Source organism: Hyperolius riggenbachi, chromosome 6 (assembly GCF_040937935.1).
Source record: "Hyperolius riggenbachi isolate aHypRig1 chromosome 6, aHypRig1.pri, whole genome shotgun sequence".
In the NCBI taxonomy this organism is placed as follows: Eukaryota; Metazoa; Chordata; class Amphibia; order Anura; family Hyperoliidae; genus Hyperolius; species Hyperolius riggenbachi.
Genome location: NC_090651.1, coordinates 325,994,254 through 326,006,594, shown reverse-complemented (window position 1 = coordinate 326,006,594; position 12,341 = coordinate 325,994,254). Strand labels below are relative to the sequence as shown.

At 44.5% G+C, this 12,341-nt stretch overlaps 1 protein-coding gene across 1 annotated transcript in view; it reads left to right on the top strand.

The window, feature by feature from the left end:
- LOC137521750 (B-cell lymphoma 3 protein homolog) overlaps positions 1 to 12,341 on the top strand; it is a 108,299-nt gene that overhangs the window by 53,272 nt on the left and 42,686 nt on the right. Inside the window, exon 3 of the mRNA XM_068241430.1 lies at positions 5,704 to 5,812. Within this exon, the coding sequence (XP_068097531.1) occupies positions 5,704 to 5,812 (109 nt within the window). The remainder of the gene's footprint in view (positions 1 to 5,703; positions 5,813 to 12,341) is intronic.

Here is a 12,341-nt window from a genome sequence, read left to right as displayed (position 1 = left end):
ACCTGCTCTGTGCTGTGACGTGCCTCTGGAGCCAGATGTATGCAGCATAGTGCGTGTGGCTGTCAGGAAGATCAGAGGAGTCCAGAAGGAACACTAGAGCAGCTAAATATTAAACTGCTCCTCTGCACTACTCTGCAGAAGGGGAGGAGCAGGCCCACCATGGTCACTATAGTTACGCCACTTGGTTTGAGACTGTTCAATACATGTTAAAAAGGAACTCCAGTGAAAATGATGTAATAAAAAAAAGTGCTTCATTTTTACAATAATTATGTATAAATGATTTAGTCAGTGTTTTCCCATTGTAAAATCTTTCCTCTCCCTGATTTACATTCTGACATCACATGGTGACATTTTTACTGCTGGCAGGTGATGTCAGTGGAAGGAGATGCTGCTTGCTTTTTGGCAGTTGGAAACAGCTATAAATAGCTGTTATTTCCCACAATGCAACAAGGCTCCCACAGTGTGATGTCAGAACCATGGTCCTGACATCTCACTGTGGGAGGCAGGCCCGGATTTACATCACAGGAGCCTATAGGCACAGATGTCCTGGCACCTTAGTTTTCGCCCTCCATGAACCTACAAACCACCACCGAACTGCACTACAAGTGTGCTGGCTGGCCCAGCTGTTACGTCTCCCTTACTTCCCTTGCCCATCATAGGTAACTACAGGTTCCCCTTAGTATTAGGTAGCCAGAAGTACCCTCAATATTAACTAGCTTGGGTTCCCCCAAGTATTAGGTAGCTACTAGAGGAACCCTCAGTATTAAGTAGTCAGAGGTGCCCCTGACTGAAGTAAGATCTGGTCAGTGGAATGCAGAGAGCAGGGTGAGTAACGTCTCATATACACAGGACTCTGCATAGGAAAGGAAGGAGGCGCTCGGGGAGGGGAGTGAGCCACCTTTCCATCATCAGACGCCTTTAGGCATGTGCCTACAGTGCCTTATGGTAAATCCGGCCCTGGTGGGAGGGGTTTCACCACAATATAAGCCATACCGCGCCCCCTGATGATCCATTTGTGAAAAGGAAAAGATTTCTGATGGAAAAGGGGGTATCAGCTACTGATTGGGATGAAGTCCAATTCTTGGTTACGGTTTTTCTTTAAATCCTAATAAAAAATTTGGCTTGCAACTTAGACTATGTTTTAGATTGTGGCCCCTTTCGTGACTGAGTTTGACACCCAGGGCCGGCACTACCATAGAGGCAAAGGGGGCAATCGCCCCAGGGCCCCAGAGCCTGTAGGGGCCCCCAAGGTGTCTCCTCCCTTAATTGTTCCTCCCAGGGGCCTCTGCAGAGTCTTTGGAAGAGTAGTGTCTCACCTGTGCTGGTGGGCAGGTGAGATGCTACACTGCCAAAGGGCCCAGGAAAGAAAATGTGGGTTCTACAATGGGCCCCTAATGCCGCTTTGTGGTCGGGGGGTGTCTGTTGGAGGGCCTCAGGGTTAATTTTGCCCTGGGGCCCCACTGTTACTAGAACCGACCGTGTTGACACCCCGATCTAAAGTATTAATGCAAAGTATATTCACTCCGTTTCCCCTTCTACTACATAGATTTGGTGAGATTGGACGGTCAAGATAGTATCATTGATGGCCCCTTTTAAAACGCTCATCTACCTGCTTCTATTAGAAACACTGTGGAATATACATAGCAACAAGGTGTTAAACTGCTAAACCGCTTGTAAGGACCACTGTCGCGAAAATCGTAACATTTTAAATACATGTAAACGTCTACAAAAAAGAAGTGCGTTTCTTCCAGAGTAAAATGAGCCATAAATTACTTTTTTTCCCATGTTGCTTTCACTTACAGTAAGTAGTAGAAATCTGACATTACCGACAGATTTTGGACTAGCCAATCCTCTCATGGGGGGTTCTCAGGGTTTTCTTTATTTTTCAAAGCACTTAGTGAATGGCACTTGCTCCGTCCAACTGCCAAAATAGTGTGCAGCGAGCAGGGAGGCTGGCCAGCATCTTTGTATACATCTTTTTCAGGGAGTGTATTTATAAAGAATAAAGGCCATGCTGAGACTCCCCTATAGAGAGATGGACTAACCCAAAACCTGTCGGTTCCAGGGATGAGCAGAAACTACGCCAATGCGAATTTACGCATCGTAGTTTGTAGGTGACGTTTCAAAACTACGCTTACGAATTTACGCATAGCGAAGTACCGCTACGCATAGCTTACGCCCACTATGCGTAGTTAACATGTGTATTGTGTAGCGAACGACGAATGCGTTACTCGCGGCTAATTTTCCGCGTGCGATTGTGTGCTTACAAATTTACGCATTGGAAAGGGGAATGTCCTTTACAGGAGCACTACATGGGAGGCTGGACCTCCTAGAATATATATCCCCCCTTCAGTGGCGTAGCTAAGAAGCTATGGGCCTCAGTGCAAGTTTTGCATAGGGTCCCCCCAAGCGCTCTATACATAACAATTGATACGGCGCACCAAAATCTGCCAAGGACAACCACAGTGTCAGAGGTGCACAAAGGGGATGGGGAACAGTTTGTTAAAGAGAATCTGTATTGTTAAAATCGCACAAAAGTAAACATACCAGTGCGTTAGGGGACATCTCCTATTACCCTCTGTCACAATTTCGCCGCTCCTCGCTGCATTAAAAGTGGTTAAAAACTGTTTTTAAAAGTTTGTTTATAAACAAACAAAATGGCCACCAAAACAGGAAGTAGGTTGATGTACAGTATGTCCACACATAGAAAATACATCCATACACAAGCAGGCTGTATACACCCTTCCTTTTGAATCTCAAGAGATAATTTGTGTGTTTCTTTCCCCCTGCATTTCTCATGCACTGAAGTTTCAGGCTGCTCGTTTCTTCCTGCAAACAGCTTTGCCCTTGTCTGTAATTCCTCAGTATGTGAAAGCCCAGCCAGCTCAGAGGACGATTTATCCAGCTTGAAAAAGATAAGAGAGAAGAGAGAAGCTACCCTAATCTAAATAATACACAGGCAGTGTGCATAGAGGGGCCTGGAAGGGGGAGTTCATAGCAGAACCACAACACTGAAGAACTTGGCAGCCTTCCAGACACAGGCCGACAAGTCTGACAGGGGAAAGATACATTGATTTATTACAGAGACTGTGATAGTACAAAGTGCTGCAGTAAGCCAGAACACATTAGAATAGCTTTTGGAACTTGTAGGATGATAAAAAAACAGGATGCAATTTTTGTTATGGAGTCTCTTTAATGATTATTACTAATCAAAGCATCTATAGAAGTGATTATTACCAGCATAGGACCAATAGAGAGCTAATACTGTGGTTGAGAGTGGGTCCCTCTGGCCCAAGGGCCCCGATGCGGTTGCTACCTCTGCACCCCCAATTGCTACGCAACTGTCCCCCTTCTCCTGTAATTGGCTCTCTAGTGAGTGTAGATAGACAGCAGTGATGCTTGGGCATTGTTCTGCACAGAGGCCGTGTTTAGCAGAAAGTCATCCTCCTGGCTGCTGTCTGTGCTTGTATCTGTATTTTACGTCACCCTCCTCAGTTTTAAGTTTCGCTTTATAGTAAGAGCCTTTTCTGTGAAATCCCTTCACTTCCTAAAACTGACACATCTGTGACTTTCTACCCCTTCCTGCCCTCAAACTATGCGCGCCACTAACTCATCCGTCCAGTGCTGTCACTTGCCAGGAGGCACGTCACACCCACAGGTCAACGTTCTGCACGGTGACACAAACAGGCACTTCTTCTGCAGAATTTTGCAAAAAATAACATGTAAACTGACAAATCTACTGCCGATAGTGGCTTGTCAGAAGCTATTTTAACAATCTGGGTTAAAGTAGTGGATCCAAATATGTAAATGATCCTAAATGAGAACATTTACTTAAAGAGACACTGAAGCAAAAAAACTATTATGATATAATGAATTGGTTGTGCACTACGGATAATTACTTGAAGATTAGTAGCAAAGAAAATATTCTCATATTTTTATTTTCTGTTACATAGTGTATTTTATAACATTGCATCATTCTCCAATATTTGCAGTTTACACACTACTCAGCATGCTAAATAGTTTTACAGAGCAGGCCAGTGAACTTTTGAACTGTCCTCTGCAGAGAAAAAGAAAATACAGTGACTGACACTTGATATAGTAAGCTTCAGAAGACAGAGGTCTCTGCGACTTTGAAAGTCCTAGAGCTCAATGGCTCTTTTGCATAGATAACAACTGGAGTTTCTTAACTCTTCCTGTACTGGAAACAATATTAGACTTATGTCTCTGCTCCTAATGTTTTACTTCTTAGCTGTACTACACATACAAAATCCTTATATCATATTTTGTTTTTTTGCTTCAGTGTCTCTTTGAAGGGCTACTTAAAGAGGAACTTCAGCCTAAACAAACATACTGTCATTAAGTTACATTAGTTATGTTAATTAAAATAGATAGGTAATATAATCTCTTACCCACCCTGTTATAAAAGAACAGGCAAATGTTTGTGATTTCATGAGGGCAGCCATCTTTTTGGTTGAAAGGAGGTGACAGGGAGCATGAGACACAGTTCCAACTGCCCTATGTGCTGTTCACCCCTCCCAGTTGCTAGGCAATTTGAATAACAACATAGGAAATCCTATCATGCTTTGCATAGCATCAGGGAAAAAAAGCCCGGGCAGTTTTCTTTGATGGGGCGCAGCTTAGCTAAAAATGCAGCTAAAAATGATGCTTTGGTAAGAAAAACAAAGTTTTCAGTTTTTTCAGTTCCGCTGAGTAGATTTTTAGTCCGGAGGTTCACTTTAAGTTAAAAAAAGCAGTTTAATTTACCTTGGGTTTGCAGCCCCCTGCAGTCATCCTGAGCCTGCACCGTTCCTCTGCGACCCTACAACTTGCAACAGTGACCCCTTCAAAGCTGGCTGGTCATGGCCAGTTGCACACTACTGTGCATGCGCGGCCTCGAGCTGCCCACAACCTGATTGCGCTACTGTTGTTGGGAGCATTCTGTGCATACACAGTAGTGATTTCCCTGCACAAAAGTACAATGAGGAGGCTCTTGGCCGGTCAGCTTTGATGGAGGTCACTGCTGCTGGCTGGAGGGTCATGGAAGAACAGCGCCAGTACAGGATGACTGCAGTGGGATGCAAAAAAACCCACGTTTTCCAATTATGTGAACTGGTGGATGGGTCTTGTGACTCTTTACCCAAAAATAGGTGAACAAGTACTATCAAAATAATTTTGAGTATTTTTTGGATTGCTGGTGGCTTAAAAGGCATTTAATTGATAAGGTGTGAAAATACCACCTAGGAGGAGTACTGTCTTCCCTTGGCTACAGAGGTGCCATGTCCAACTTCCACGATTTAACAATCACACTTCTGGTTCCAGACAGAACTGAATTTCCATGAGAAGTCCCCAGTTCACAATATTTCCCTATGAAGGCCCTGCTATGAAGAGCTTCCGTTTGCAGGCTTGTGGGTAAAGGTCCTTTGGATCCCTTTTCCAGTTCACAAATACCAAAGCTGTTTTGGTGACAAAAACAAAGGCAGCGTTGTTACAGTTCATAAGGTAAAGCCAGCAATGCAGGAGAGGGCCTGTCCTTCTGGACAAGGGGAACAGCCTGTGTTGAAGTGGTAAGCGGCCTTCACTCATCTGGCTAAACAGATCCACAGATTACAGACTTTCTTTTAAGTGGGCAATCTCGCCAGATATCATACCCAGAGCAGTTCTGCTGAGAATGACGGCTCATTCTGTTTCTTTCCCACTCTGCAGGGCGTTGCATATCGCTGTGGTCCATGGAAACATAGCAGCTGTGCGGCGAGTAATAGCCCTGCTTAACCATGGGAGAATAGATCTGGATATAATGAACAACCTCAGACAGGTAAGTGGCTGCTGCTACCTATCCATGAAAGATGTCAAAGTGAACTCGAAGTGAAAATAAACTGATAAGATAAACATTTGTATCACTCCTCCTACTCCTATTTTTTTTTTTTTTTTTTTTTTTTTTTTTTTTTAACATCCTATGGTTTTATTTTACAATTTACATTTACAAAGAGGTTTTTATTTTTTATAGTCTCAGCTCAATGGAAGGTTATTAAGTGTCCCAGAGCTAAAATACTGTACATGAAATATTTTTTATCTATCCTCTGCAATTAGAAGTTATTCTCTACTAGGAAAGACTTTTATGGCTGTAATTCCTTTTCAGTGACAGTTACGCTATAATCCACAAGGGTCCGACAAGAGAGAAACTGCCCCTTGCACGCCTAAAGTTTAACTCTTTCAGGCAGAAAAGAAAAAAGTAGTACGGCTTAGTTAAAGGGATACTATCGATTCACAATATTTTTTCAATTGACACAGGAATTGTTTGGGAAGTGCTGCTAAGTACTGGTGTATACATTTTAGTAGCAACCTCTTCGTTTACTGTTATCAAAATACTTTCAAACTTTACTGACGCCAAAACTGACGGCTGACTGAGCCATTAGGAGAGAGGAAATTCCCCTCACACTTGACCAGTTAACTCTATGTGTAACTCTGTGTGTGTGAGAGAGAGAGAACAGCTGCAGCTTCTGTGTCCTGTGTTTCTGACTGGCGTGTCTGAAGAGAGCAGAGGAAATGTAACTAATTGTCACAGCTTTTCATACTGTTTTTGCTTTCAGAGTTTGATATGTTTGATATTTGCTTTCTGTAGTCTGATATGCAACTCTGGCTGTGCGTTGAAGCAGACACCCCTTCTGCAATTGATTTGTCCCAATATAGCTAAATCCTACCCTCAATAAATTAAGCTTTTGCCTCTGATATTTAACAGAAAAAGTAGGAAAATGTTTACACAGCTACTTAGACATTATTTGTACATTGTCATTTTAGAACACTTGGCTATCGATAGTATTCCTTTAATATGTTTGCCACTGTACATACACATGTTTATCTCCTCATATCACCTTGGGTACACTGCAAACTGTAGAGTAAAATGTAGTAAATTATTGTATGTTAATTATACTGCTTTCAGCACCTGAAACGCATAGTTTATTCAAATATTACTGTACTAGCCGACCCGCGGCATAGCATACGCCGCATAAGGGGGTAGCGGGCAGGAAGGGGGTATTGTAAGTGGACAGCATTGCAGGAAGTGACAACAGTGGAACGCACGCTGGAACGCATAAGAGGAGAGTCATCCCCGCTCGCTGCCTCTTACTAATAGCGGCGGCTGCTGCTGAACTTAAGCTACAGACTAACCAGCAAGCTCATGGTGAAACAGAACTCATTGGAGTGTGTGAGGGGCTACAATGGTCCTAAAAGCCCCCTTACTAAAATACTATGGAAAACAAAAGTTTGCTTTCGTAGAACAGAAATAATTTGTGATAATGCAGGTTGGAGTGAGCTTGAGATGTCTCCCAGGCACCACTGCTGAATATATGCAAATTAATCATTTTTGCCCTTAAAAGCTAAACAAATCTCCGGAATCACTGGAATGTAATGATGTGTCAGCTTGTTAATTTGTACAGAGCCATAATAATCCAACATGCATACTGACTGTCTCAGATTGTTTGATCCTCATCAGTGCATGACATGAATTAATTTGGCTCTATGGAGTAGGGCTTGTAGAGAGGTACAGACTAACCAGCTAGCTCATGGTGAATCAGAACTCATTGGAGTGTGTGAGGGGCTGCAATGGTCCTAAAAGCCCCCTTACTAAGATGTTATGGAAAACAAAAGTTTGCTTTCTTAGAACAGAAAGAATTTGCGATAATTTACGTTGGAGTGAGCTTGAGATGTCTCCCAGAGCATTACTGCTGAATATATGCAAATTAACCATTGTGCCCTTAGAAGCCAAATACACCTCCAGAACTGCTGGAATGCAGTGTTTAGCTTCTAATGGCAACAATGGTTAATTTGCATATATTCAGCAGTGATGCACTGGGAGACATCTCAAGCTCACTCCAACCTGAATTCTCGCAAATTCTTTCTGTTCCAAGAAGGCAAACTTTTGTTTTCCATAGAACTTAAGCTAGAGGAGGAGCACAGATGGGGGACCCAGGTGAAGGAAGGGGGGGTCCGACCCTTCCTGCCCGCTACCCCCTCCAGCTCCGCGGCAAGTGTAGGACCACCCGTGGGGGCAGGGCACTTCTTCTTGCTTGGCCCGGCTCTGGGGGCAGGGCGATACTTCTTCTTCTTGCTTGAAGGTTGAGGCACTTAGCTTATTATGACCTCGATACATAAAAAGCAGTGCGATAAAAAAAATCTTGTCGGGAAAATACCGCGCTCCATATTTTCCCGGTCGGTGTGCTAATTCATAAAGATTTTTTCCAGCTGCCGTTGAAAGTCGGTAAATTACCACTGCCCATTGAGCGGTACAGTAGAGCAGTGTGGCGATATCTCTCTTTTGCCCTGCACAGATGACTTGCACAGATAGCTCTTTGCACAGATGACTCACCCAGACAACTCAGACAGACTTTCCCTGCCTGCACAGATGACTCACACAGATGACTCATGCTGGGTGCATACCATGGGCTTGATTCACAAAAGAGTGCTAACTGTTAGCATGGATGTTTTCGCATGAATTTTCGCGTTTGCACGCAATTAAAAGTTTTCGCACAAAATCGTTACTGTTTTGCGCAAAAATTCACGTTTGCGTGCAAAAATATTTAATTGTGCGCAAAACGCAAAAATTCACGCAAAAACGGCCATGCTAACAGTTAGCACTCTTTTGTGTATCAAGCCCTATGCGTTTTCCCGCTCGATCCGCGGGTCGATCGGGATCGATTTGAGTATTTCCGACATTCTCAATTCGGGCTTTGATCGTTCCTGCCGTCGATTTTGCATACTTAACATGCAAATCTATGGCAGGAACAATCGAAGCCCGAATCGAGCATGTCGGAAATAGTCGAATCGATCCTGATCAACCCGCGGATCAAGCGGGAAAACGCATGGTGTGTACCCCCAGCATCACACAGACTTTCCCTGCCTGCACAGATGACTCTCACAGATGACTCACACAGACGGCTCTCTGCACAGATGACTCACACAGACAGCTCTCTGCGCAGATGACTCACACAGATGGCTCTCTGCACAGATGACTCACACAGACTTCGGCTCCCTGCACTTTGCATTAACACCTCACCAGAGGTGTCGGTAACTATCGTCAGGTTTACCGCTTGTTGAAGCCTTTATGAATTGACATTTGCTGACAATTTACTGACTTGTTGGAGGTTACTGCAGCCAAGTCGGTAATTTATCTCCCTGGTCGATAATTGTAGCTTTTCATGTGGTAACAGCCTTTATGAATTGACACATTGCTAAGTGCTCGGGAATGTCTGCTGTTTTCAGCATTACCGTATGCAGTAATGCTTTATGAATTGAGGCCTATATATATATATATATAGAAGATAGATCTGCAATAATTCAGGTTGGAGTGAGCTTGAGATGTCTCCCAGTGCATCACTTCTGAATATATGCGAATTAGCCATTGTTGCCTTTAAGAGCTAAACACACCTCCAGAACCGCTGGAATGCAATGATGTGTCATCTTGTTAATTTGTACAGAACCATAATAATCCAAAATGCATACAGACTGTTTCAGATTATTTGCTCCTCATCAGTGCATGGCAGGGATTAATTTGGATCTATGGAGTAGTGCTTGTAACACCGAGAGGTACAGACTAACCAGCATGCTCATGGTGACCCAGAACTCATTGGAGTGTGTAAGGGACTACAATGGTCCTAAAAGACCCCTTACTAAGATGTTAAGAAAAACAAAAGTTTGCTTTCTTGGAGCAGAAAGAATTTGCGATAATTCAGGTTGGAGTGAGCTTGCAATGTCTTGCAGTGCATCACTGCTGAATATATGCAAATTAACCATTGTTGCCCTTAGAAGCTAAACACACCTCCAGAACTGCTGGAATGCATTGTTTAGCTTCTTCTTGCTTGGACCGCCCCTGGGGGCAGGGCGATACTTCTTCTTCTTGCTTGAAGGTTGAGGCACTTAGCCTATTATATATATATATATAATATATATATATATAATATATATATATATATATATATATATATATATAGATACATATTGTTATATAATCCCACCCTCCAAGTGATGTCATGGTCTAGGCTGCTTATTATGCAGAATTCTTCTTCTAGTGCACTCTGGGAGAGCAAGGCACTTATTCAATTCACTTTTTCTCTTAGGGCCCATATGCAATTCACTTTTTCACCTGAGTTTTCTCCTAGGTGATATTTTTACATTTTTTACAAAACACACTTTCCGGCGCTGGAACGCTATATATAGTTACATAGTTACATAGTTACATAGTTATTTTGGTTGAAAAAAGACATACGTCCATCGAGTTCAACCAGTACAAAGTACAACTCCAGCCCGTCCCCCACATACCCCTGTTGATTAGAGTTGGGCCGAACCTCCGATTTTAGGTTCGCGAACCGGGTTCGCGAACTTCCGCGGAAGGTTCGGTTCACGTTAAAGTTTGCGAACCGCAATAGACTTCAATGGGAATGCGAACTTTGAAAAAAAAAATAATTATGCTGGCCACAAAAGTGATGGAAAAGATGTTTCAAGGGGTCTAACACCTGGAGGGGGGCATGGCGGAGTGGGATACACGCCAAAAGTCCCCAGGAAAAATCTGGATTTGACGCAAAGCAGCGTTTTAAGGGCAGAAATCACATTGAATGCTAAATGACAGGCCTAAAGTGCTTTAAAACATCTTGCATGTGTATACATCAATCAGGTAGTGTAATTAAGGTACTGCTTCACACTGACACAACAAACTCACCGTGTAACGCACCGCAAACAGCTGTTTGTGTAGTGACGGCCGTGCTGGACTGGTGCGCACCATGGCGAGAGTGCATGTTTTGGTGGCTTTACAGCCCATATGGTCGCCTGGCTGATGTAGCTGAATGACAGAACAGTGACTGTCCAGCTGATCAAATTTGGTCTGACCACAATGAAGCAACGACCTTATTATCTTTTGTGTGCCCCCCGAGACACTCATCTATGCGCCGGTCATTGCTTCATTGTGATACGCAAGCCCCTTCACCACGGCAAGGTAATGATCACGAAGGGAAATGGGCGCATGTACATGCCTTTTCTTTTGTTGTTGCAGCTGCCCGCAGTGCAGCCAGAAAAATTAGGCAGTCATGTACACGCACCAGAAAAATTATTACAGCATTCAGCAATCCGCCTGGAGTCCCGGACCCTGTTGGTGGTGGCGGAGAAGGTAGTCAAGCGGCCTGCAGGCAGACATGCTGTGTGGAGGGACTGGGAGCGACTTAGTTTTCTTGGGGCAGCCCAGGCAGCCAGTCACACGGCGTGCAGGCAGAGATGCTGTGTGTGCGGGGACTGACTTAGTCTTGGGGCGGGCAGCAGCCCTCCGGGATCCATGCCTCATTCATTTTGATAAAGGTGAGGTACTTAACACTTTTGTGACTTAGGCGACTTCTCTTCTCTGTGACAATGCCTCCAGCTGCGCTGAAGGTCCTTTCTGACAGGACGCTTGCGGCAGGGCAGGAGAGAAGTTGGATGGCAAATTGGGACAGCTCTGGCCACAGGTCTACATCCACACTTAAGGCCAGGTAGTCGGCTACCTGCCGTTCCAGGCGTTGGTGGAGGGTGGATCCGGAAGGGCGGGGGGTTCACTGAACAGGTATGCAGTGGCGGGTTCACTGAACAGTACAGGTATACAGTGGCGGGTTCACTGAACACAACAGGTATGCAGTGGCGGGTTCACTGAACAGGTATACAGTGGCGGGTCCACTGAACAGAACAGGTATGCAGTGGCGGGTTCACTGAACACAACAGGTATGCAGTGGTGGGTTCACTGAACAGGTATGCAGTGGTGGGTTCACAGAACAGGTATGCAGTGGCGGGTTCACTGAACAGTACAGGTATACAGTGGCGGGTTCACTGAACAGGTATGCAGTGGCGGGTTCACTGAACAGTACAGGTATACAGTGGCGGGTTTACTGAACAGGTATGCAGTGGCGGGTTCACTGAACAGTACAGGTATACAGTGGCTGGTTCACTGAACACAACAGGTATGCAGTGGCGGGTTCACTGAACAGGTATGCAGTGGCGGGTTCACTAAACAGGTATACAGTGGCGGGTCCACTGAACAGAACAGGTATGCAGTGGCGGGTTCACTGAACACAACAGGTATGCAGTGGTGGGTTCACTGAACAGGTATGCAGTGGTGGGTTCACAGAACAGGTATGCAGTGGCGGGTTCACTGAACAGTACAGGTATACAGTGGCAGGTTCACTGAACAGAACAGGTATGCAGTGGCGGGTTCACTGAACAGTACAGGTATACAGTGGCGGGTTCACTGAACACAACAGGTATGCAGTGGCGGGTTCACTGAACAGGTATACAGTTGCGGGTTCACTGAACAGAACAGGTATACAGTGGTG